The 27,664-nt window shown below is 37.6% G+C and overlaps 1 protein-coding gene and 1 long non-coding RNA gene across 3 annotated transcripts; one reads left to right on the forward strand and one right to left on the reverse strand.

Annotated features, from left to right (window-relative positions):
- Positions 1 to 625: 625 nt before the first annotated feature.
- On the reverse strand, positions 626 to 3,124 carry LOC120491279 (uncharacterized). 2 transcript variants are annotated; one of them, XR_016146441.1, is made up of 3 exons: positions 2,833 to 3,124; positions 2,276 to 2,398; positions 626 to 854 (listed from the first exon to the last, which is right to left on the reverse strand). It is a non-coding gene; the product is annotated as an uncharacterized LOC120491279 (long non-coding RNA). The 2 variants fall into 2 exon arrangements; XR_016146440.1 differs by lacking the exon at positions 2,833 to 3,124 and having other exon boundaries at positions 2,276 to 2,742.
- A 130-nt stretch (positions 3,125 to 3,254) lies between these two features.
- On the forward strand, positions 3,255 to 7,015 carry LOC148973623 (zinc finger MYM-type protein 1-like). The gene is made up of 3 exons (XM_089119293.1): positions 3,255 to 5,224; positions 5,501 to 5,615; positions 6,064 to 7,015. The coding sequence occupies exons 1-3, from the start codon at positions 3,552 to 3,554 to the stop codon at positions 6,589 to 6,591; spliced, it is 2,316 nt and encodes a 771-aa protein (XP_088975419.1). The 5' UTR covers positions 3,255 to 3,551; the 3' UTR covers positions 6,592 to 7,015.
- The last annotated feature ends 20,649 nt before the right edge of the window (positions 7,016 to 27,664 follow it).

Here is a 27,664-nt window from a genome sequence, read left to right on the forward strand (position 1 = left end):
GGAACAATAATGTTAGCATTGGAGGTGTTGACTTTGTGATGTGTTTTTAGGTTTTCCCTTTTTTCTGGGTTCGTTACTGTGCTGGTTTTAGTGATAATGGGCCTGTTTGGCCTTTCATTCGATTGACCAACCGTTACCCTTTGGCTCAATGTTGTACGGTGGAAACCCCATGCACTGAAAAAAACTACTTGTAAGATTTACTTAATAAAATCCTCGTAACAATTTGCACAAGTAAATTTTAAGTAAATTTTACTGCTATAATATTAAGTACAACTCGCGTGCCATTATCAAGTAAAATCTACTTAGTATTGAACAAAACTCTCATGAAGAAATTAAGTAAAAAATACCCATTTACATTTCATTTAGAAGCTATATCTATTTAAAGTAATTAAGTAAAGTTTATTTATTGTTTTTAAATTAGGAAGCTTGCTTTTATGAAATTTTTAAGTAAATCTTACCATTTAATGAAGTAAAATAAGTAGATATTATTTAAGTTTTTTTGTTGAGATTTTCATTTACTACATATTTAAAAATTTAAACATTGATAATTTCTTTTTTATAAATAATCATGAACATAAATAAATAATCATTTTTTCAATATTTTTCACAAATCACACAACTAAAATTCAATTAAACAGTTTATTTTTCAGTCATCAAAAATGTTCATACAAGAATGGACATTCAGTCATCTCTTGACACAGGTGCATTCAGTAAAACTGTCTTTACGGTATTGCTGCTTCCAGCATTTCCTTCCCTTCAAAAAGGATGGATACATCGATTGGGTCTTCTCCATCAGCACCACGAACGACCAGTATTTTAATGCTGTGCTGAGTGATGTCACTGCCGCTGTCCTCCTGCATACAATTTAGAAGAAAAAATATAATTCTTTTGAGAAAAAAAATATAATGGCTTAAATTATTTTATTTGACTTGCATTAAAGGACAAGTTCGGTATTTTACAATTAAAGCCCTGTTTTAAGATCGTCCCTGATGAAATAGAATAGTTAAGATTGTTTTTTAGACAGATGCTCCGGTCACGAGAATTTTTGGATCCTGTGTTAGCACCCCCCCACCTTTATAATGAAAGCATAGGTGCACTCGAACAATCATTCATTAAAACGCATAAAACTTTAGTTTACAAAGACGTGAAACTCAACGAGTGGTCTGGGGTGTTCACTGATATGCTCACACAAAAATCGCTGTAAAAGATGCTTTCCAACAGGTTCTATCGTAGTTTTTGTCCAAGTCCATTTTCTTCCTGTTTTTGGTCGAAATCCACAGTAGTCAATTGTCGAGTTTGCGTGCGCGATCCTTAGTTATCTAGTTCGAGTTTGCGTGCGCGATCCTTAGTTATCTAGTTCGAGTTTGCGTGCGCGATCCTTAGTTATCTAGTTCGAGTTTGCGTGCGCGATCCTTAGTTATCTAGTTCGGGTTTGCGTGCGCGATCCTTAGTTATCTAGTTCGAGTTTGCGTGCGCGATCCTTAGTTATCTAGTTAGACCGAAAACAGGAAGAAAATGGACTTGGACAAAAACTACGATAGAACCTGTTGGAAAGCATCTTTTACAGCGATTTTTGTGTGAGCATATCAGTGAACACCCCAGACCACTCGGTGAGTTTCACGTCTTTGTAAACTAAAGTTTTATGCGTTTTAATGAATGATTGTTCGAGTGCACCTATGCTTTCATTATGCATATGAATTCATGAAATGAATAGTGGAATAAAGTCATTATGTTTGCGCACAAAAAGTATTCTTGCCGCTTTATAAACTTAAAATTGAGCCACTGCAGTCACTGCATGACTACTTTGATGATGTCTGTATTACCTTTTCTGGACAAGGACGGTATATCATACATACATTGTATTTTGAAGAAAATGGGATATCAAACAGTTGACTGTAGCCATTAGAAATCTACTATGGAAGTCAATGGCTACAGTCATTTGATTACCAACATTCTTTTAAAATATCTTTGTTTGTGTTCATCAGAAGAAATAAACTCACAACGGTTTGGAACAACTTGAGTGTAAACAATGTTTACACAATGTAAACAATGACAATTTTTATTTTTGGGTGAACTATCCTTTTTAGGGTGCTATAAACTGGAGTGCAGTTTTCTGTGAAATAAATTTGACTCTGTTTAACCTTTCACACGCAACTTTAAAATATTCTAGCTGACCACCCAGTGTGCGACTTTCATTTTAAAATATATCTCCTTATTATTTCCATGGCGACGTTTCGTGATTGTGAAAATGAAAATGATGTCATTAATGACTCACCCTCATGTCGTCCCGAGCCCGTCAGAACTCTGTTCATCTTCAAAACACAGTTTATCATCTTCTTTATCGTCAAAGTAGAGAATGAGGCTGCGGATAACTGATTCCCATCTCAAGGCTTTGTGTCTGTGAACAGATTTATATTGTACCATTACACAACCTTTTATTCATACACAATGAACTCAATGAAATCAAGTGAGAACACAAAAGCATTCATGCGCAAGGAACACTGATTTGAGTACTTAGAGCAAAGTGACTCTACTTCCTGTTCCTGTCTGCCTTGCATTTTGGCCAATGCAGAACTGTCGCTGAAACTCTATCATCTTCAGTACAGATTCTTAATATTTGAAATTTAAGTTGTAATTTATGACTAAAATTCTAATTACTGAAATTTCTGAACTTTTGACTTTTGTCTGTTTAATACAGTAAAGCTACTTTAATGCAATCTATATTGTATTAAAAGCTATACAATAAATGTACATGCATGTATGAGAAATACATTAAGTACAGTATATCTTATTTAAAAAAATGTGAACAAGCACACTTTTGATCAAACACACCTGATTCAGTTTGTCCAGAAATGGCCTCAGTTGGTCCCCACAACACCTCCCATGGCCTTCATCAGGGCAATAAGTCTTGATGTGCATTGGTCAAGTCTGAACATGAATCTCTGCCCCATGATCGATTCTCCTGAATTCCTCCTTGATCTAATGTGACAAAATGATTCAAGAGTACAACAGCAGAAATTTGGTTAAATAGACTGATGCAGGGAGCAAGGGTTAATTATACAAGGACTGTAGATATCAACAGTGGAGTGAACAATCCAGCACTTTCTTTTGTAATGTGCAAATGCAAAAGAGAAACACTAATTTGGCATTTCAATTTTAACTTTGAGTTTAGTACATTTCAAGTTTATTTATTTTTTCATGTGCTAAATCAGTTACTGTTGTCAATATTAATATTGCCCATGATTGCCACTCACGCAGGGGCGGCTCGCCCATAGAGGGCGCTGGGGCGCCGCCCTCCCTCCGACCTGTCTGTCTGTTTTTTTTATATATATATTATAATTTATCATTTTGAAAAATAATCTGTGTTAATTATATGCTAATAATGGTTTTACTTTGAAAAGTGTTTTGAACTCACCAGAATGATATTTGCATTCACTTTCGTTACTTTTATCATGTTGGTGTAGTAGTATAGCCAATAGGCTGTCTTCTCAGGGCGCCAGTTCGCTCAGCCCCACAGTGCTGGAATTTAAGCCAATGGTTCCCCGGTTGCTATGCAAAAAAGTTTATATTTCGCCAATCAGCGTCGTCAAATTTTATGGTTTGGGGGCGCTGAAAATATCGCCCACAGTATCAGATTAGCGGGACATTTTTTTACCTCAGATGAGAGCAGAATGGCAGTGCCAGTGACGTCGAGTGGAAATAGTGTAAAGTTAGTCGTGGGAATTGACCTTGCCCCAAATGCAGTTAAATCTCTACAGCTGTATCCATTCGAAAGAAGAACTTTAGCAGAAAAACTCGTTGTAAAAGAACTCGGACCAGACAAGCCAGACGTGAATATATACCAACAGGCGCGAGAAAAGGAGAAAACCTACAAAAGAACATTTTCCAGAGGTTGGTTCGATCGAAAGTCTTGGCTAACTAGCTGTGGTTACGCCAATGCACTATTTTGCTTCCCTTGCTTACTTTTTAAAACAAGTGCTTGTGATAGCTCGTGGACACAGACAGGGGTGACAGACCTGAAACATATGTCAGAACGCATTAAGAAACATGAGCGGACAAGAGTGCATATGGACAACTCTCTGAAGCTAGCCATGTTAGGCCGAATTAACATAGCCACACAGTTAGATGAGGGACACCGCATTGCCATAAGAAGGCACAACGAGGAGGTGGACAGAAATCGGCATATTTTGTCAAAGATCATTGATGCCGTGAAATTTTGTGGTGCCTTTGAACTTGCCTTGCGCGGTCACGATGAGAGTGACGCATCAGAAAACCCTGGCATTTTCCTGGGTCTAATTGATCTAATGGCCTCAATCGACCGCGAGTTGGAGGTACACCTGGAGAACGCTACTGTTTTTAAAGGCACTTCGAAGACCGTGCAAAATGAACTGTTAGACTGCATGTTGTCAGTTCTCAGAGACCGCATTCTGGAAGAGGTGAAACACTCGGACTATATTGCCATTCAGGCAGACGAGACAACCGACATCTGCACTCATTGTCAGCTCGTGCTTGTGTTACGGTACATAGATGGTCACAATAACATTCAAGAACGCTTTTTTGAGTTTATTGCGCTTCCAAATGCGACCGCTGATACGATTGCCACTGCGTTATTGGAAAGGCTGAGCACCATTCTTCCTGCGGGACAAGAGAAAAAATTAATTGCCCAGGCCTATGATGGTGCCGCAGTGATGAGGGGTGCTACTGGTGGAGTGCAGCGTAAAGTGCAAGACGTCTACGGGAGTGCATACTACGTTCACTGTTACGCGCATCAGTTGAACCTCATAATGCAGCAGGCAACATCTCACATCCCAAAGATCGGTCAGTTTTTTTCAGACATTGGGGGGTTTTCTGCCTTTTTTTCCAAGTCGTTCAAACGAACGGCAGTGCTGGATGAAGTGGTGGCACACCGACTTCCAGGTACTTCAACAACGCGATGGAACTTCCATAGTCGTGCTGTTAACACAGTTTACGAGCACAAAACTGAACTGATTAAGTGCTTCCAAACCATTCGAGACAGTGGAGACTTTGATGCCATATCGAAAAGAGAGGCCGGGGGTTGTATGAGAATGTTGGAAGATGAGGTTTTCTGTTTCATTCTGGCGTTATTCCACAAAGTTATGCCACATGTAGACATGCTGTTTAACCATCTTCAGAAGAGGAACATAGACTCTGTCTTCATCGCAGGGATCACCCAGAGGTTCACTCACAGCATCCAGGCTATCAGGTAGGCTATGATTGGGCATATTAGCCTTAACAATAAAAACATAAAACCATATAGCTGAGTACAATATAACTTATTATAAATATCACCATTTTGCCACCATGTTAGACTAGTGAATTTATTTGTGATGAATTTAGATAACATTGACTAGGCCCAAAACAATAATTGCACATATTTTAATACAGTTTTATTACAATTATCTTTCTATCTCCAGCAAGTTAGTTTCTGATACAGTAATTTCAGGGTGGACAGTGACTTGTGAAACTTGTTTTGGATCAGGGACTCCGTTCCTTCTCTAGTTGAGGATGAGGGGTATAGGGGACCTGTACAGGAACCACCCCCGAAGAAACGGAGGGCAATGGGAGAAGAAACGCAACAGCATCTGGCAATAGAGGTAAGCAGTAACAAAAATTCTATTTCTGTATTCTATTAGCCTATATGTATTTGTGTTTGTTTGCACATTTTTGTATTCTGAATTATTCATTATTAGAGACATATCTATCTACTGGAGAATGCAGAAATTATGATATTTTTTTTTCACATTTATGCATTTGATAATTATGGTGTGAGTGAGAGAGTGACAGATAGCCAATAAAGCTTATTGAGATTGTGTGTGCGTGCGTGCGTGTGTGTGTGTGTGTGTGTGTGTGTGTGTGTGTGTGTGTGCATGTGTAAGAAAATGATACTTGTATGATAGTGAATTATAATTAATAAAATTTACTTGCTCATAACAAAATTGTAACTGCTATAAAATGCTGATTATATTGTATTGTTGAAATGAGAAATGTGAAAACTTCATGTTTTCTGTGTTTACTTTTCTACTATTATGTATCATTTCATAGGTATGTGATACCATTATGAGCCATGCCAAGGAGAGGTTTTCTTTCACCAAGCATCTCATCAGCGCCACTCTCTTGCAAGGAGACTTGTTCCCTCAACACAGCAGAAAGTTCCCAGATTCAGCACTACAAACCACAGTGGATGCCTACCCCATGTTGGACAAAGCTAGACTTAAAACAGAACTGACCCTAATCTACGAAAATGAGGACTTCCAGGGTTGCAGTGGTGCACTGGCTCTCTTTCAGGTTCTAATGGAAAATAACCTTCAAGACACATTCACTGAAACTGTAAGTCTTCTCAAGATCCTCATCACCACACCAATGACAACTGCAGAATCAGAGAGGTGCTTCTCAACTTTGAAGAGGATAAAAACTTTCCTCAGGAACACTATGGCACAAGATCGCCTCAACGCTCTGGCTATGCTCTCTATAGAGAAAAAACTCACACGGGACATTCCAGATTTCAACACAAGGGTCATTGAGAGATTTGCCACTCAGAAAGATAGACGAGCAAAGTTCCTGTACAAATAAGAGTTCCCCATCCCTTTTAACTCACTCACCCCCCGCACTCACTCACACATTCACTCCATCTACCTCTCTCATTCACACAAATCTAACTGTCACAGACACCATACCTTAGTCTCTCTACTCCTTTACTCTGTCTTCCTCTCTCTCACACACACTCGCCCTCCATCTCTCCAACTCACTCACTTCGAACCACACACACACACACACACACACACAGAGAGGGTCATTCTCTTATCTCTATCACTCTCTTTCTCTCTCTCTCACACACACACACACACACACACACACACACACATGATCATTCTCTTATCTCTATCACTCTCTCACACAAACACACACACACACACACACGGTCATTCTCTTATCTCTATCACTCTCTCTCTCTTACACACACACACACACACACACACACACACAGAGGGTCTCTTATCTCGATCACTCTCTCTCTTACACACACACACACACACACACACACACACACACATACGTGGTCATTCTCTTACTCACAATTCAATTCAGAAAGGTTTATTGGCATGACAAAAAAATAAATTTTGTATTGCCAAAGCGTCAAAACAACATACTCACTCTCACTCACACACACACGCGGTCATTCTCTTACTCTCTCTCACCTGTATGTTTGCTTTGTTTTTTGATGTTTTTAAGTTCTGAGCTAGATTACTGTGTTTCATACTAGTTAAAATCAACTTTCTTCTCATACTTGGGTGTTACCCGCAAGAATGTTGTCCCACCCTCTCTTTCAGAGCTTTTTCTCTCTCTCTTTCGCTAGTATCAACACATTGTTATCCATTATCCAATTGTCAGTTTGTCAAAAATATGTAGTCTACAGCTGGGCATTGATTAAACTAGATTGTTGTATTACCTATTATTTTTTGTATTACCTATATTATAATTGATCAATATTTTGATCAAAAGTTTGCACTTTTTCTGTCAGCACACAGAGCATAATAAACATGCAACTTGTTCATTATCATTAACTGTCAAACTGTTATTATTATTATTATTATTGTATTATTTGACCATTGGTATTGACTGGTTTAAGTTATTTTATTGGTATAGGTAAGGGCATGGCCTAAGGCCTAAAATGCACCAGAATGCAGGAAATCACATCTACTAAATTAAAAATTTTCTGGGGGGGGACCCCCAGACCCCCCTCTTATTCAGCCCCCCCTCCAATATTTTTCACCAGCCGCCACTGCACTCACGATCTCTATTTTCTACAATCAACTTTTAGAAACAGGATGATTTTAGAAACGCAGCCCTGCTTACTTTAAGACCTCATTTATGCACGATTTAGTGCGATTGAAAAAAAAAAATAGCTTTATGTGTAAACGTTCCATCCTGAGCAATATTCAGCAAGAGCATTCAAACTTTTCCATAGTCAACAGTATAACGTTAAGAGCGGTTGACATTAAATTGTTAATTTTAAGGCCCAATTTTAGCTAGCTAGCAGTTAAAATGGTAAAGATTGTCTACTAATTTCTACTTAGTTTGACAGTTTTACACGAAAAACAGTTCTTTGTGAATCTATAAAACTATTGAAAACTTCCGATTCAATATAAATAATGTACGTTAACGTTAGGAAGTGAAAAGGGGTTAACGATACAGTATACTGTTATGGATAACCCACACGCGTTGCACTAATATGAGGCCATGTTGTAAGGTGAGCATTAATGTTTATTGAGTCAAATAAACAAGAATCATCAATCAAAACCCACACAGACTCATGTTTTATTAAATGTAAAACAGAAAGACAAACTTACCTCAAACACGACAGAAAGCAGCCACGCAGCAGCCCGCCAATTCGTCTCGTCTCAGATCCAAAGTGCGCAGTTAGACTTGTCCAAACGCGCATGTGCGGATTCAAACGCGCTATGCTTTTCTATTAAAATTTACTTAAAATTACTATGTTTATGTGAAGGGACTATAAAAGGTTTAAATATTACAAGAAAATATATAATAAGATTTACTCTTTCCAACCAGTTAATTTATTACATGAATTAAACGCGTAGATATTTAAAATTTTACTTAGAAAATTCTAGTTCACATTGAATTTTAATTTTATTAAGTAAAAATTATGATGATTCATTTAATATATATTACTACACCAAAAAGTTCGTTTTTACAGTGTGGGTTTGTTTCCTCTGGGACCAGCATTTCTGAATGCTTCGTATCTGTATTTGCTCTGCAAACTTGCTGTTTTAAAATGCACATTGTATAGAGTGCCGAAGTGATGACGTCACTTTGTAGGACAACTCGGAAGTTAGCGGCGCATGGGTCCCCTCGGTCGAAAAGCAATGCATTTTCCCCATAGACTTTTGGAAAATCGCAAAAAAACAAGATCTGTGTTTAACAAAGAGTTGTGACCCTTACACGTTTTGTCGATCAAGATAATCTTTAAAAGGTAATCCAAAATTTATACATTTTGAAGCCTATATAAAGATATTAAAAAACACAATCAGACACAATAAAGTAAAAAAAAAAAAAAAACACAAGCAGGTTATAACTGTGTGTTTTATGTCATAGATCAAAACGTGAAAATATTTAGAGGCTTTGTTCACCACAGACCTTATTTCAGGCGATTTAGCAAAAACCCATTCAAAAATCCCATAGGCTTTAGAGTGAGGGAACCGCTAGTGCTAAAATGCTAACTCACTTCCGCGATTTGGCCTACAGAGTGACGTCGTAACTTCGGCACTCTATTTGACTTAGTATTTCATTTCTCTGATGTTACAGGTTTTGCTTTTGGGTCGAATATTAATAACATTCCGTTGGTTCTGTGTGTGTTGATCACCCCTGTCTTGCTGATGATCATCACATCACAATGCCATGCATTGAGAAAACAGATGTACCGATGTCATATCCTGATTAATTATGCTGCAGTATTGCTCTCATCAATATGCACCATGAACGCATTCCTGTCTTGGCCGCTTTGTGCGCACATTGTAGAAGAAGTGGGAGGATTTTGATAAAGATAGTGCCATCTAGTGTACGCAAGTTTGTCTTTCGTTTTTTACTGCAATAAATATGAAAAATGTTGAGTCTCAAACTGATTGGTGGAAATGCTGCTACAGTTTGAAACACTGGAGCTGAAATAAAATGCACAATGATCAAATGATTTAAAGGCATCTTATTCAGTAAAACGAAGCTTGTACCGTTGTATGAATGTATTGCTAATGTGTGAGTTGATTGTAAAGCTCATTTTATGGGCTGTTAATAAAAAAGAACAATTTAATTCAGACGCAACACAATTAATATAAATAGGCTATAGCATACAAGATGTTATCTTATTTTTTCTCTTTGAATGTAACATTTCTTTGGCTGAAGTTCATTTTAAAATTAAATTTCTATATTTAGAAAAAATATAGTTAAAAATAAATTATTATAACCTGTGGACACTTATGACAGGATTTGATAGTCGGTGATGCTGTCATATGTTGAAATATAAATCTATTAAAGTTTGTTTTGTTCAAAATTAATAAAATTTTATAAAATAAGTGCTTGTGTTTGGCAGAATCGTTCAGTTTATGATACAAGCGTGCAAATTGGAATGAACAGTCTCCATGGGTCACTTGACAAGAAAATTGTCTGAGCCACTTGAAATTTCAAGACGGCGGCCATTTTTCAAGATGGCCGACACCTTAGTGAAGGGGTCATTTGACAAGAAACCGCCCACAGCCACTCAAAATTTCAAGATGGTGGACTTTTTTTCAAGATTACTACCACCTAAATGGAGCAGTTAAGCGATGTAATCGTTTAGTTAGTGACATAAGCATGCAAAATGGTATGAGCAGTCTCTAAGGGTTGGTTGACAAGAAAACTCAGCCACTTGAAATTTCTATTTTCAAGATGGCCGACCCCTAGATCCTCAAAAGATCAATTTTCCGATAGAAATGTATTTTTTTTTTCATTAAGGGTGGTTTGGTGTCATATTATTTTATATGTTTTTAGATTATTCTAAAGAACAACTTTTAACGCATCAAAATACTGTTGTGTTGATTTGATAATAGATAGATTAGACAAGAATGAATATCTGCACTACCAGGGCACACTGGTGACATATCTTTGCTGTTAAACTCAAGAGTGGGGTTCAATGTCCGCTAATTGTAATGGTAGTATCCAAAATGCTGTCTAATCTATTCCCGAAACAGTTAGATAGCCCTGATGATTGACGCCGGACACAGACATTTTAATCATAGCCACAACTTGGCCTGGAGAAAATGTGGGGTGAATTTTGGAGAAGACTAGATGGATTTCAGCCATAGGACCAGAGAAAACATGTGGTATCCTCTTTTTCCATGCCTTTACTGGTTGTGACATTGTGTCATCCTTCCATGGCAAATCAAAGAAGTCTGCCTGGAAAACATGGGACGTGTGTGATGAGGTCTCAAACACATTTGCAAGACTCAGCAAATGTCCCTCTGCAGTGGAGGATACTGACCTGTGTAAAGTATCTCTGGTCAGGTTTTGGGGAATATGTATTAAATAATTCATAATTAATAATTATTCATATGGGTTTGGACCAGATAATAACCATACAATTTTAAATCGCCCAAAAAGGGTGTTATGTATATTACCTGCATCTGAGGCACGTGTATCTCGATGATTAACTACAAGTTGATTGCAATTAATTAAATAGATCACGTTTTACAGACTGGTAAAAATGAGCTCACAGTCGGTGCCAGAAGTAAAAATTCAATACGATTTCTCCATTGACATTTGGGATATTTATAAGCCATTTAAACGTAACCATACATGGTAGACTTAAAACCAGCTACGGCTGTACTAAGCGATTGTATATGCTCATTTAAATGCCAAAAGTTCATGGGGCACTAACCTTGTTTTAAGATAAATGCCTTTTATTCACTTTGGATTAGATAAGTACTTCATACCCACAATCCTGAACAATCCCACAGTGATGCATCTGATTTGTGGAAGTCGTGTAACCTTTTTTTATTTATTTATTTTTTATTTATTTTGCATTTCAATGAACATACAGAATCAATGCCATGGGGTAAATACAATTGAGAATACAATTACATGTTATAAAGCCAGGAGAGTTACATGTAACTTACACAATGAGAAAGTTTTAAGAGCTTTGGAGTTGCTGGATGTACTGAGAGTTTCTAGGTAGGATTTAAGTTCTTTACAAAAAATAAAAAAGTAGGGCTTAGCACCTTGAAATTTACATTTGTGTAAAAAAAAATTGCAAGGAAAATAAAAAGGTTTGAAGTCGTGTAACCTGTCTGAAACCCCGCGAAGGTACGTGACAGCATAGATATCTATATAAATTTAGATGTCTTACGGCGGAGTTTCTATCGTCATCATCACCGACGGCCATCTTGTCACAGGCAAGCTGATGTAAGATTTGTGGTCATCACGAACACAAATACTCTTATCTCGTTGAAATCTTAACGGATTTACAAACGGTTTGGTTTCTTACAAACATTATTAACGTGGCTATAAATATCTGGATGATTATTCATTTATACACATTTTATTCATAAGTATGCTGTGTCATAACTACATCTCTGACGTTTATAACAAACCAAACCGTTTGAAAATCGGTAGAAAATTGAGCAAGTTATGGTTATTTAAATAGTACATGTACCATTAACACAATGTTACGAGTGAGCGAGCTGCCTGTGACAAGATGGCCGCCAGGTGCAGACGTCGACCTCCTTTGGCCAGCAGCGTGTACGACATATCTAGCCCAGAGCATTTACGCTGCCTTCACACTGGCAGTTGAAATCAGCTCCGTAATACGCAATACGTTCCCAACGGACGTCGTACTACACAGTGAAAAGCGTCGGACGCGGGTAGAACAAAAATGGCGGAGAGATTAAAGTTTGATTCTGTCAGTTCTGTATGATCTCTCTGGGTTATGCTGCGTGAGGAAAGTTGCCCAGGACGTTGACATGTCAGGTCGGCTAAAAAATGTGATATAGTGGTCAATCAATGTCTACCTTCAATTTAATTGTATTAACTGCCCTTATAAACGTTAGAAAGTCATGAAAATAAAAAATGACATCACAACTTATCGTTATAAAATCAATATTTATTTTATTAAAAGTTAATAATTCAGGTTTGTTTATCAGTACCATAGCAACGATCAACTTCCGCTGGAATTGTCGGATAGGAACCGTCCGTAGCTTTTCGCACGAGTTCAAATTTTTGAACGCATCCGGATGACCAACGGACACGATTTTCTTCGCACCGCACTCGGTCGGACCCGTTTCGGACCCATTCGCATGCGGTCTGCGAATCTCCATAGGAAATGAATGACTTCCGGTCGTTTCGCAGCCGCATCGGAGCTGATTTCAACTGCCAGTGTGAAGGCGGCGTTAGCCTTATGCGTCGCGTGACAGACTGAAGATCGTGTAATGACGTAGGGCTAGGTTCATTGGTCGCTCCTCTGAGACGCCCCGCGCCAATGGATGTGCAGTTGCCCCAGCACAGCCAATGAGCGAGCCAGATGCTCAATGGTTTAGCATGTGCAGCTGAAAATGCGTTTTACATATAAGCTTCAGTAAATCGAGGAAAAGGAGTTTCCCTGCATATTCACTATATAAAATTCACCGGAGGAAAAAGTTCACGAGGCCGTCGTCAGATTTGGAAGTCACTCAAAAGGCTCTTTCACGGTGGCTTCAGTCGACTTCAGTGAGGCGCGGTGGTTTATGGGAGGAGTAGTTCCTTTGCTCGGAAATGAAAATATGTACACAGGTTTGTACCCTTGACTTTTTTTGCGATTTTCTCTTCGTTTTTTCACTTGAAATGATATGTTGTATGCTTATGAGTTCAGTCGTAGCTGGCTATCCCCAGAAATGCTCTAATACTCTTTAGATATGGATTTTACAAAATGTTAAAGTGAGAAATGAATGGGAAATTTACTTCTGGCACCAACGCTCTCTCTCAGGCTGTGGGCAGGACTGTGATGCTCTTTATCTTTATCCGCACAGTCACGCAGACCCAAAGCTCAACCAAAACAGTGTTCTTCCGAAAAAATCATGAAGTTTGCTTTTTAACCGCTAGAGAGCCAAAGCACGTCATGTTCCTAAGTAATAAACCAAATTATTATGAATTAGTAATTACCACAAAACAATTATAAACAATTTTAAAATCTATCAAACAAAAATGGCAAAGGTGACAAGTATAATAGACGACGCTAATTTAAAATACATTATCTGACATTTATGAAAACTAATATTCTGAGAATTCTTATTTTAAAATGGTTTAATAAGAACTAGATGTTAATTAACTTCCAAATGCTGCTATAGAAAAACACATTAGTGGAATTGGACTTTACTGACAGAAAGTGCATGTACTTTTTACAGTCTAGTTATCTAGTGACAACTAGCCCCGGTGTCTGTCAGAGTCACGGGCTGTGCAATGAGGCTCCTCTGTGTTGTCAGAAGGTGGCGCTGTTGTCCAAAGTATACGCGTATGATCAGCCAGTCTGATATGCCAACTTGTCCTGTTATATCTGTTCTGTTAAGAACTAAATTTAAGGAACTGGATTTTGTGAGAATGAATGGGAGTGAAACTGGCATTATCAAACAAACATACAACCAATGTGCCTAGGGGTCAATTCAAGTCATTCTACACAAATTATCACACATCTTTAATCATTATTTTAGTGTAATTATATTACATTATTTTTAGTTTATTTATTAAATGTTGGTCTGGCATCTTTAGGATACAATAGAACTGTATGATATGTAAAACTCTGAAATTAAGCACATGGATTTGCATTTGATCAAGAAATGTGAAATCATTGCTGTAAATCTCAGACCAATGCTATTTTTGTATCATTAATTACTAAATTATATTTAGTAAAAAAACTAGTGTATTATAGTTTTTGATCACATTTAGAACTTTTTTGTCATTATTTTATTCATTTTCCATAAACTTTGCAATTACTAATTTGTTATTACATTAACTAACATGAACTAACAATGAACAATACATTTGTTACAGCATTTATTAGTCTTTGATAAGTTTAGGACCAATAATATTAACACACACACATGTTAGTTCATGTTAGTGTTACATTAGTTTTTTATGTCTACTCTATAGTCTTTAATGAAGGTATAGTTTTTTGTGTTAGTTTATTAAGTTTTATTTTAGTACTTCAGTAAAAGAAATCGCATTGGATTTTTTAGACTATAATTAATTTTTTTCATGGTTTACTTAATGTTAATATATCCCTGTTATTACTCCCATTAATTGTGCTATAAAAAAAAAAACAAACAAACAAAGATATTAAAAAAAATAAAAACCTAAATGTGACTTTATATCTCCCGAATGTGACTTTAGTTCTCATAATGTAACTTGCAATTGTGAGTTTTATTTTTAAAACCTACCTAGCTGACACAACATCAAACCGCGGCACAACATGTCCGAGGACACGTACACACTCCTCACACACGGCTCTGCGCTTGCTTATCCTTTTTGTTTTCTCTTGTCTGAGATGAGGGTTTATCTGGGAGGTATAAAAAGATAGTCCTCCATCATCCTGTGCTGAAATGTCCTCGTAACCCTTCCCAATCGCTTCATCTGCACACAGTTGTTCCTACATCACTGATAAGACTGGTCAAGGGTCCATCCAGGTCTCAAGTGTGTGTGTACTGTACATGCACACACAAAACAAAGACACACGTAACTCTATACAGTCTATACAGTCTCATCCATTCCTGAAAGTTAAGATCTGACTCTGCCATGATATTACTGAAATCATTATGCTTACTAAAGATATTTTTGTGTTTCAGTGGCAGAATAACTTTGAGGATCGGCTTATCAGTTTGGGCAAATTTGTCACGGCATATTGGAGAGTCGACAATGACTCTCATTGTGGAGGAGTTGAACGTGTTCATCACTGCGGCGGAGGAGATTCTGTTTGTTTTGCCAAGCCTCAATGGAGGTCATAACGGTCTTACGACCACACTGTGCGCTCAATCTTAAGAGCCAATCAGATCAACAAATGATACAGGTAGGGTTCCTCAATTCACTTTAGTCACATTACATTTATTTTTAAGAACGCTTTAGAAACATACACTGTAAAAAAAAATATTGTTGGTTTAACTTAAAAAAGTAAGTAACCTGGTTGCCTTAAAATTTTAAGTTCATTGAACTGGGTTAATACAATGAAGGAGAATGATTTAATCATCAGAAACTCAAAATTATATGTTTTCTGAACTAAGTAAATTATTTAAGTTGATTTGACAAAACAAAAAATGTTGTGATTACTACACTGTAAAAATATTGTTGGTTTAACTTAAAAAAGTAAGTAACCTGGGTTGCCTTAAAATTTTAAGTTGATTGAACTGGAAAAAGTGAGTTAATACAATGAAGGAGATTAATTTAATCATCAGGAACACAAAATAATAAGTTATCTCAACTAAATAAATTATTATAAAGTTGATTTGACAAAAGAAAATATGTTGTGATAACAAATCTTGAAAATATTTTTTTTTACAGTGTAACTAGTTTGGAATAATAATATTTTTTTGGAAAAAAGTCTCTTATGCTCACCAATGCTATTGTGAAATATTATTACAAATGATAAAAACCTATTTTATGTGTGAATTTATTGTAAAATGTACACTCTAAAAAATGCTGGGTTGTTTTAACCCAATCAATTTTGGGTCAAGTATGGACAAACTCAAACATTGGGTTAAAAATGTAATTTAAAAATGTAACCCAATGGCTGGGTTTGTCCATATTTGACCCAAAATTGATTGGGTTAAAACAACCCAGCATTTTTTAGAGTGGTGATCAAAGCTGGATTTTCAGCATCATTACTTCCTGATCCTTGAGACATCATTCTAATATAGAATAATAATTCTAATACTGCATTTTGAGTTTTGTAATTACAGTAATAAATAGGAACGCAACTGATCTAGAGAAAGACAATATAACAGAATATTAAATATAGGAGTCCTTTTCATTTGAAATCATTGAACCACTCACATATTCACCAATGATGGAACATATGCCCTAACATGACACAACTTACCCCAAATAGGTGTAATTTATGTCACTTTAAGAAAAGAAAAGAACAAAAAGGTCATATTTCCATAGATGCTTCCTTAGAAATAATTTAGTGTATTAATTTGAGCTCCAAAGAAACTTTTGTAACACTTACTTTTAGGGTCCAATTCTCACTAATAACTAGTTGCTTATTAGCATGCATATTAGGATATTTGCTGTTTATTAGTACTTATAAAGCACATATTAATGCCTTATTCTGGATGATCATATTCTATATCCCTTAACTTAACCACTACCTTCACTATTAATAAGCTATAAGTGGGAGTTTATTGAGGCAAAAGTCAAAGTTATTAGTAAGAAATGGACCCTAAACTAAAATGTGACTGAAACTTTAAGTGAAAATTAGAGCTTATATCCCACTCCGCTATTATTACAATTCAGAAAGTATTTGCAGTCCCGTATTGTTTTTGACTCGCATCCACTTCTGAATAGCGTAGTTAATCGCTGATCTGACTCTGTATTTTGAAGAGCCGGTTTGACGACGTGTTTGTGGACGACGCTCCTACAGTCAGTTTATAAGACAAAGAGTGATCTGCAATCTCTTTTCTGCAATCTCGGCTTCTTTTATTATTTGTTGTGTTGGTTGGGCAAGATCGGCATCTAAGTGTGCTCACCAATAAAGCATTTAGGCTTACGTACATGTATACAGAGACAAGGGTGGAGTGAAATACATTCAGGGAGTTGTATTAATGCTCATTATAGTTTCAAAAGCACTCTGAACAACAGCTGTCAGAAGGGTTGATGATGGGTAATGACAGCTTGTCTGATCTGATGACATCAGTCCTACACATACAAAATACATTTTTGCTGTAGAAAATAGATAGAATATTACAAATAAATGGCAGATTTATTTTCTTGATGTACAGTATAATGGTTATGTTACTACTGTCCATATTTTACACATTGTTTATAGTAATATTAGTAGAACTTAAAGTGTTAGTTCACCCAAAAAATTTTAATTCAATCATTCATTTTTTACTCGCACTCATGTCTTTCCAAACCTGTTAGATGTTTTCGTTCATCTTCGGTTGATTTCTGTCCCTCCATTGACAGCTATGACACTGCTATTTTGACATGAAGATATTGTAAAAGTGAAGTGATTTGGTCAAAATTTTCCGAAAAGAATCGATCACTTCAAGTGATGAACAGATTGAATTTAGATGTTAAATCACAAGATGTTAAATCATTTAAAGGTGGAATACCTAAGATTTTTGCATTAAAATATCCCAAAATCACAAGGCCAGTGTTATATATTCAGTTAAGATGATAACTTACAATATTCCAAATGTTTCAAACAATGTTTAAATCGCGAGAAAATTGAGATTTTAACCAAGGAAACGGGGCGTGTGAGCAGGGGTGAGCTGGGAGTCGCCAGTAAATCGCGTCATGTCCGCGTTACCTCGGTTTCCGCTCGTATTGCGTGTAGTCCTGGACAAATGCGGAAGTTGTAGTTGTGCGTTAGCGTCTATCAAGCAACAAACGTCAGCTTGTTTCGCGCATTTGTTATGGAATGGAGCACAATTATTCTTTAGCGATTGCACCTGGTTCTGTTGACAAAGACAAGCCTCATAAACGCAAACGTCAACGAACGGGTCAACCAAATCCCGTTTCAACTCCAGGTATCGCACACGCGCACTTTCTCATCAGGTATGGCCAGCAATATTGTTATGTTTAATGGTATGAAAGGAAGATAATGTCTGTTCTAAGTTATTATTGTACTGTACAATTAAATACAATCGTTGCTGAGTCTGCAGTCTGAAAACTTTACCTCAGAGCATCCGTTAACTGAATGAATTCTCACATGAAAGATCTAATAACATCAGTTATTGTCATTCAAGCAGCTGATTTCTGTAAGTTAATGCAAAACTGAATGCATATTGCAGCATAGGGCGAAGTCAGGATCCATTAGCAACGATTTGAGAGAAAAATAATACAAATTTTATATAAAACTATGTAAATGGCGCTATGTGGCGCAGCAGGATTTTGAACAGGGTCCTGAGCCGTTGCTGGGCGCCGCGGACAGACGCCGAATGGCGCCGCCGGTATGTGTACACTTATAGAGAATAATGTGTTCGAATTTTAAAGATGTGGCGCGACGCGGCGCTGAGCTTCTCGTCTGGTGTGCGACCACCTTAACGTTAATTTTGTGAAACTGTAGCTGTGGTTGAATACTTACACGACATGAAAAGATGTGTCAAATGTACATTAAATAGATGAGGACCAGCCACGTCAACTCCTTGCAAGAGACCTAGAATACGCCTTATACACGGCAGCGCCATCTTTGATTTTTAATGAGAATGAAAGCGAGGCTGTGAGGGATAGACTTGCATCTCTTCAATGGGCTGTACTGTTATTGAATGTGTTTTCGGATTGTTCTGCCCATGAAATATCTTTCCAAGAAATGTCAGTTGACAAAAAACTCCCGACAATGTAAGCTGTGGAAAATTGTAAGTAATCTAGCCGCTTTATTCAGCTTTTTACAGCGAAAGCCATTGGAAACACGGTAAGTCTATCCCTCACAGCCTCACTTTCATACCTGTCATGGCGCTGCTCTGAATAAGGTCTATGCCCCTTTAAACCCTCTCCACCATAGCTTCGTCCAGTGACTCGTACAGTAACATCTGTGATAACTAATTTACTTTTAAACCTGACTTTTCTTGCGGTTATTTCAGTTTAATGAAAAACAAGCATGTCATTAAACGCAACATTTTTAGAAATCGAACTTTACCTCATCCATGACAACTAATTTTCGATTCAAAACAACAGTTCCCATCATTCCGGGTTCCTCCACGTCGTCATCAAGCAAAGCCGTTGTTGTTGTTTTGCATGTAGCGCCCTCTAGCGAATAAAATCTTAGGTATTGTAGCTTTAAATGACTATTTTTAATGTATAAATGTATAATGATTTTTAAAGTATACATTGAAGTGAAATCAAGAAACTCACGGTTGGGAAACATTCAGAATAACAAACCTAATCCCATGAGAAACTCAGCATTTTTGAGGTGTCAATTTTGTTTGAATTTGTACGATATGAAATGTAAGATTTTTAGAAAAAAAAAAATAAGCAAGAAGGCCCACCACTAACCTCACCCGTAAAGTAAACCGTCAGAAACGGGAAAACGTACGAATAAGATCATACCAATACGCCCAAACGTAAAATGGTTACAAATTGCCTTGAGAGTGTGTTAACGTCACCCCTGGATTAATTTGGTGGCTCCTAATTTCTTTATTCCTTTCCCAAAGCCAAATGAAACCTCTCCTACTTTAAATTCCTGGACAGCAGCCATATCGGTCATGTGTCTGATTAATACCCGTGTCTGTTCCACGCTGCTAAATGGCCTGTAACAGGGTTCCTGGTTGGAGCAATATGTGAATCAGTCATGATAAAGCCGACAGTCAGAGACCAATGTCTGTGTTCCCCTAGCTCTCTGACCCGGCCTGGGCATGATTGGTCACTCTTGATGGGGTCAAAGGTCAGGGTTGGTGTGATCCTGTGACTGCTCTTCCCTGAGAGGGTCAGTCAGGGCACACACAATCACACACCAACACAGTCTCATACTCATAATTACGTGTCTGCTATGTTTAAAATTGGCAGGCTGTAAACTAACTTTTATCAGTATTAAGCTGGAATTTTATCCATTTTGTCTGTCTTAAGCTGAAGAATGACACAAACATGTGCTCCTCACGCTTGGTTGTACTCTAATGCATCCACTGTACACAAGCTCTCTTAGTGAACAAAGATCAAGAGATTTTTAACTGTATGGCTGTCATAGTTTAGGGTTCACTAAGCATGTGTAACAAAGGGAAAGCCTTCCAGGTAGGCTGTAAAGGTCTCACCTGATAGCGTCTTGTTGAGATAAACATCATCTTGTCAATCACCAACCTCTTGCTCATTGAAAATGATAAAAAAAAATACAACTGAAAATAGAGACTATAATGGGAGGTTATTTTTGGTATTCACTAAGGTGAGAAACTATAGTTCATACTGTTTCAAGTTCGGAATTTTAACAAACTCGTAAGTATTGAACTTTTTGGGCTAAACTTGTCTAATCCATTGGGTGGTTTTAGAGGGGTTTTGTAAATTTTGGGAGACCAGCATAAACCGTCTAAGAACAACCCACTAGCAACCACCTAGAATACCAAATTAACATCCCTAACAACCGCACAGAATACCATAGGAACCTCCTAGAAACCACCAGAACACCCTGGGAACCATCTAGCGAGCACTCATGACACCCTAGGAATCCCTTAGCAACCACCAATAGCCCCCTAGAACCAGCCTAGCAACCAGCCAAAACACCAGAGAAGGTACCAGTAAGCAATCCCATTGCAACCACTGAAAACACCATATAAACCCCCTAGCAACCAACCAGAGCACCCTATTAACCTCTTAGCAACCACCCATAACACCATATAAACCCACTAGCAACCACCCATAAATCCTTAGGAAACCCATAGCAACCACCAATTATACTTTAAAAGGTGCCAGTAAGCAATCCCTAAGCAACCACCCAACGCACCACAGAAACCTTCAAGCAACCACCTACAACACCATTGGAACCCCCTAACAACCACACAACACATCCTAGAAATCCCATAACAAACCCCAATATCACTATAGAAAACCCCTAGCAGCCACCCATAACACCATTGAAACCCCCTAGCAACCACCCAGAGCACCATAGGAATCCCTTAGCAACCACACAGAAATCCCAAGAAACCCGCAACCACCCATAACACCATAGAAACCAACCAGGGCACCAGGAACCCCCTAGCAACCACCTATAACTTCCTAGAAACCCCATAGCAACCATACACTCTAGAAGGTGCCAGTTAGCAATCCCCCAGGAACCACCCATAACACCATAGAAACCCTCTAGCAACCAGCTATAAGACCCCAGGAGGTGTCAGTAAGAAAATAGCAACCTCCAGAACACCATAGAAACCCCCTAGTATTCTGGTGCTGAGTTTTACATGTGCAAAAGCCGCAGTTTCATGCAGCAGAGATGGCCAATGTGCAAGAGGTCATCAGTCGGTTCTGTCAAGCGTCTGCTTAAAGCAAACTTGACTTTCTAATGTTCAAATAAGCATTAGATTTTCTCTCTTTCTGTCCATCAGGACAAGTGTTAATGCATGTGTTCACAATGTTGACAATCAGGTCAGGTGTGGTTCCGTGGAAAGATATTGAATGATCATTATTGGAAAGAACGATGCCTCACCCAATCATTGAATAGATCTTCATAAGAGGTGAGGATGATCTGCTGCTTGTTTTCGTTGAGGGTGTGCTGAAACTAAGTGAAGTATAACAACAATGAGGCTCATCAAATTGTGGTGGTCATGTGACGTGTTTCTTGAATGACTTTGTTGTGTTCTTTGATCACACCTTCAAACAACAGAATGTTCAGTAATTATTCTTATTGTAAAAACTGTAATCCAAACTGTAACTGATGTATTTTAGCAACGTGATCTTGAGGGATTTTGGGCGTTTTTTTGACAGGCTGGGAAACCAGAATAAACCAGCTAAAAATAGGATAGCTAGCAACGTAGCTAGCAACAACCTAGGATACCATAGGAACCACCCTAACAACTGCACAGAATACCCTAGGAACCCACTAGTAACCAGCTATAACACCCTAGGAACCTCTTAGCAACCACCCATAACATTCTAGAAACCCCCTTGCAACCACCCATACGCAATCACCCAAAGCAACCACCCAAAGCACCACAGAAACCCCCTAGCAACCAACAGAGCATCCTAGAAACCCCCTTGCAACCAGCCACAACACCCTTTAAGGTGCCAGTAAGCAACCCCCAGAGCATTCTAGAAACCCCCTAGCAACCATCCACAACACCTTAGAAGGTGCCAGTAAGCAACCCCTCAAAACACCATAGAAACTCCCTAGCAACCACCCAGAGCACCCTAGGAACCACCGAGAGAACCAACCCGATCTCACGACCAAATCGTACGAAATCGGCGCATGATTAAAAAGTGTCTAATTCTAATAATTTTGCTAAATCGTACATATTTTACGAATTGGCCAATTCGTATGAATTCGTACGAATGACCTACCCCTGACCCCGCCCCTAAACCTAACCATCACGTGGGTTTATACAAATCGTACGAGTGAGGTCGTACGAATTAGTACGAATTAGACACTTTTTAATCATGCGTCGAATTCGTACGAATTGGTCGTGAGATAGCGTAGCCTAGAACACAGAACCAGCAGCCATAAATGCTTTAGCGTGTCAGTAAGAAATATAATTTCTATGAATAAGGAGTTCAACAACAGAAAGTATGGCCCACATAGAGATCTGAAGATCTCACTATTATATCGAGTAATCGGTCTAGGATTACACGTGAGAATCAATTGTTAAGGCAGATTAAATCCGTAACAGAAATATGGCATATATAAAGATTATACATTTATAATGTTAAAAATGATCTGAATATTAAACGCTGTTTCTCTGAACTTTCTATTCAAAAAATGATATATCACAGTTTTCTCAAAACATAATATATATATAGATAGTATTCATTTGTTTATTTAACAATTAATTTTGTTGCCAATTGTTTTCAACTTGACCGTTCTCATTTTCATCAAGACATCGGTGCTTCCCGAAGCTGGCGTTACTACAAGATCTGCCATTTTGCCCTGAGATTTTTATCTGTCTCTAATTGTATTGCAAACAGACATTACTCAGAGCTTGAGCCCGCAGATGTTACGGATGTGAATAACGGAAACAACAACAAGATGTCTTAATCCCCACTCAGAGCAAGCCACACTCCCCTCAGAAGCACTGTCACTCTCCTGATAATGGCTGGGTATGAACCTGCGCTAGACAGAGAGGGAGGTGAAGCGGCTTTATCAGGGTTTCCAGCACTTTTAATCCTTTAATGATGGAGCCAAAGTGGCTGAGACACTGGATCAGTTGGACCCAAAGGTTATAATCCTGTTTACCCCTAAACGGAGACTACAGCATCTTCCTCCCAGAGGCCGTTGCTTAGAGAACCGCCACACTGAGGAAAGAGATCAGGGGAAATGATCTGAAAGGTTGTTGTTGAGTGCTTTGAATGAATAAATGCGAAAGGTGAGACTTTGGAAGTCAGTTAGTCGTCAATTGGTCGGAAGGACTTGATGCAACTACTGATGTGTTGAATAGCTCGATATCGTGTAAAGCACACACATACAGAGAAATGTTTCTCTTTCACGGCTCAAGAGATGTGGACTGCTTCTTTTATGGAAAATACCTCGTCTCAGATGTTTCCTCTAAAGTACAGTAAAGATATAGACATATAAAATGAATGGGTGACTCTTTAAGTATACAATAGCACTTAATCATTTGCAAACTATTCTTTTATAGTTAATTAGTGAGTCTAATTAGAGTTCTAAATACATTGACACTGTAAATAAGAGTAATTGGTTGATTAGCTCATATTGCTTTGTTAACAACTCATTAACCATAAATAGTTTTCACTTTAGATTAGATTATGGAAAATGTTATTAGGCGCTGTAAAACAACTTTTTTGCTCATGTATTACATTTAGAGTTTCTTAAAATGTTTGCAAGTACTTTAATAATTTGTATTATACAAACTGTAATCCAAACTGTGACTGATGTATTTTAACAACATGATCTTGAGGGATTTTGGGCATTTTTTGACAGGCTGGGAGACCAGAATAAACCAACTAAAAATAGGATAGGTAGCAACATAGCTAGCAACAACCTAGGATACCATAGGATCCACCCTAACAACCGCACAGAATACCATAACACCCTAGGAACCTCTTAGCAACCACCCATAACATTCTAGAAACCCCCTAGCAACCACCCATAACACTCTTGAGGGTGCTAGTAAGCAACCACCCAAAGCGCCACAGAAACCCCCTAGCAACCACCAGAGCATCCTAAACCCCCCCCTAGCAACCAGCCACAACACCCTTTAAGGTGCAAGTAGCAACCCCTCAAAACACCAAACCCCCTAGCAACCATCCACAACACCCTAGAAGGTGCCAGTAAGCAACCCCTAGAAACCCCCTAGCAACCACCCAGAGCACCCTAACCACTTAAAACACTCTATAGAAGATGCCAGTAAGCAATCGTATATAAAAATATGTAAGGATAAACGGTGTACTTGAAATTACATTCAATTGTTATTTAATATGAATTAATTCATTTTCTCAATAACTGATAGCTTTTACATTGAAATTCATTTTCACTTAATGCTGTTCTTTTGAACCTTCTATTCATCCATCCTGAAACATTTATCACTGTTTCCACAAAAATATGAAGCAGCACAACACTGTTTTCAATATTGATAATAATCAGAAATGTTCCTTGAGCAGCAAATCATCATTATAGAATGATCTCCGAAGGATCGTGCGACACTGAAGACTGGAGAGTTTTTCAGATTCAAACTTGATCATAGGAATAAATGACATTTAACAATATATTCCCATAGAAAACAGCTATTTTAACTTATAATAATACAGTATTTCACAATATTACTGTTTTAACTGTATTTTTGAATAAGAATAAATTCAGCCCATGATGAGCATGAAAGACTTTCCAATGAAAATACTGTCATGTGGATATTGTGATAAAGATGTCATAGTTTATTTAAAGTATTTTTATTGAAATTTGTTCACTTGCTATGGGGTTTCTAGGAAGTTATGGGTGGTTGCTAGGGGGTTGGTTGGTTTCTATGGTGTTATGGGTGGTTGCTATGGGGTTTCTAGGGAATTCTGTGTGGTTGCTAAGGGGTTCCTATGGTGCTCTGAGGGGTTGCTATAGGGGGTTATGGATGGTTGCTAGGGGTTTCCTTTTGAGGTTTGCTATTGTGACTACAGGAAAGTCCGCCTCTACACTATAATAAAATATTTTCAAGATTTGTTATCACAACATTTTTTCTTTTGTCAAATAAACTTTATTTAGCTCAGATAACTTATTGTTTTAGGTTTCTGTTGATTAAGTCAATCTCCTTCATTGCATTAACTCTCTTTTTCCAGTTCAATCAACTTAAAATTTTAAGCCAACCAGGTTACTTAATTTTTTTTAAGTTAAACCAACAATGTTTTTTTATAGTATCCCTTAAAACTCATCTTTGATCACCAAAATGACAAGTCCCAGTGAAAAAAATTCTTCATGCTTAAAATAGCTTGAATGTAACTCTACATTCTATGAATATGCTAATAAGCCCCGCCTCCACTCACTCACACCAGCTCACAGATTCACTTGGCCAACTTGGGTAAACGCAATGCGACGTCGGACATATAGCGGTAATTAATATGATTAGCCTTTTGCTTGATGTTATCATATAGCTAATAATGTGTTGCTAATGTTACACAAACCATGTTTTTGTTCACATCTCAGTCTGCCTTCTAACAATCATAAGAAAAACAAGAACTCAGAACGTACAGTTCATCATTACATCGTAATATAGCCTACATCATACATCCGCTATTTTACTAAACCTACACGATTTTTTAGGCTATGTCAACAATAAAATATAGTAACACCAGAGTTCAAACCGCATTTATGAGACTTTTTTGTCTTATTTCACTGCAGTTTTAAGGAGAAAATACTCGGCAATGGTGTTGACGTAAGAATTTGCACATTAAAAACGTCACATAGACGTAAACGACATTAAAAACTTTTCCCCACAACAAGGGGACTTTAAGATAATATATAAAATTTATGGAATTCTGTTCAGAGTACCAAAATCACTAAGCCTCATATTCAAGACAAGGTTGTCTGACCTGTTTAAAGCCCAACATGGAGCTGTATATAGATGGAATAAGTTTCAACAGATAGATAGCTCCACCCGTACTTGCGTGAGAGAGCAGTCTCGTTTGATTGACAGGTGCTGGATGACTGAGGTGACTGAGTCATTTTCAAAAGCTTTGTTCGTTCTCCGTCACACCTGGGGGGGGTCACATGCTCCACCCACCCTGACCTCCACGTGTAGAGGTTCAGAAAGAGCGCTTAACAGATCAACTCGCTGGACTCCTCCATACCCAACACAGTCTCAACACTTCAAATACATATTTCCCAATCGCTTTCGTCTCACTCGGATTACCATGCTATTCTCTAAGAATCTTGTAATACTGGTAAGCATGAAAGGTAATAAATTATGCACTATAGTCAAGTACCTAATTATTGGATATGTGCATAACACGTACATAATGCATTTTGACAAATGAATAAGGTGTGGCTTGACAGCAGGTTCATCAGAGAGAGAAAACAAACTTTGACATAAGTGACGCATGCAGGCCTGGACAAGCAGTGGTCCCACTATTGTCAAATTAAAGAAATGAAATTTCGTCATGCTTTTTTTTGTTGTATATTTTTCATTAATAGTGACTATTGTATTGTCTTAGACTTTAACCGAATAGAACAATAATACAAATGACCATTTCTTCCAAGCTCCAGAAATGACAAACAACACTATACAAGGGTGAGCCTTCATGTATGGTGCTCTTTGAGCTAGACAGTTTCAGAAAATAAATATTTCTACAAACAGTTTTTTTATTATCAGTTGGTTTCTCAATCTGTCTAGAAACCTTCCCTTCCTTTTTGTTGGCTGCAATGATTTGTATTGAATAATACATATATTTTGGCATTTTTATCTGACAGCCCAAGAAAACGGTCATTTCCATCACATAGCAAAAACAAAATAATTAAATATCGTCTGTAATAAATATATTTGATTAAATAGCACACACATCTCTGATCAAATTTGCAATTTATTTATTTTTCAGAAATGTAACGGTAAAGATTTTACAATGTTTACACTAAAAAACACCTAAAACTAGATCACTGGAATATTTAATTTACTTATCATAGCTCAAAATTATGTATTTCTTAAAGTGTACACACATATCTTATACCATAACTGCTCAATTATCAACACCACTGAATATAGTTGGTTTGATTGTATGTTTTTTATATATGTTTTACTTTAAAATATTTATTGTGGTGGAAATGACATGTCGTGGCGGAAGAGACTGT

The sequence above is a fragment of the Pimephales promelas genome, chromosome 14 (genome assembly GCF_988280905.1).
Source record: "Pimephales promelas chromosome 14, fPimPro1.hap1.1, whole genome shotgun sequence".
Lineage (NCBI taxonomy): Eukaryota > Metazoa > Chordata > Actinopteri > Cypriniformes > Leuciscidae > Pimephales > Pimephales promelas.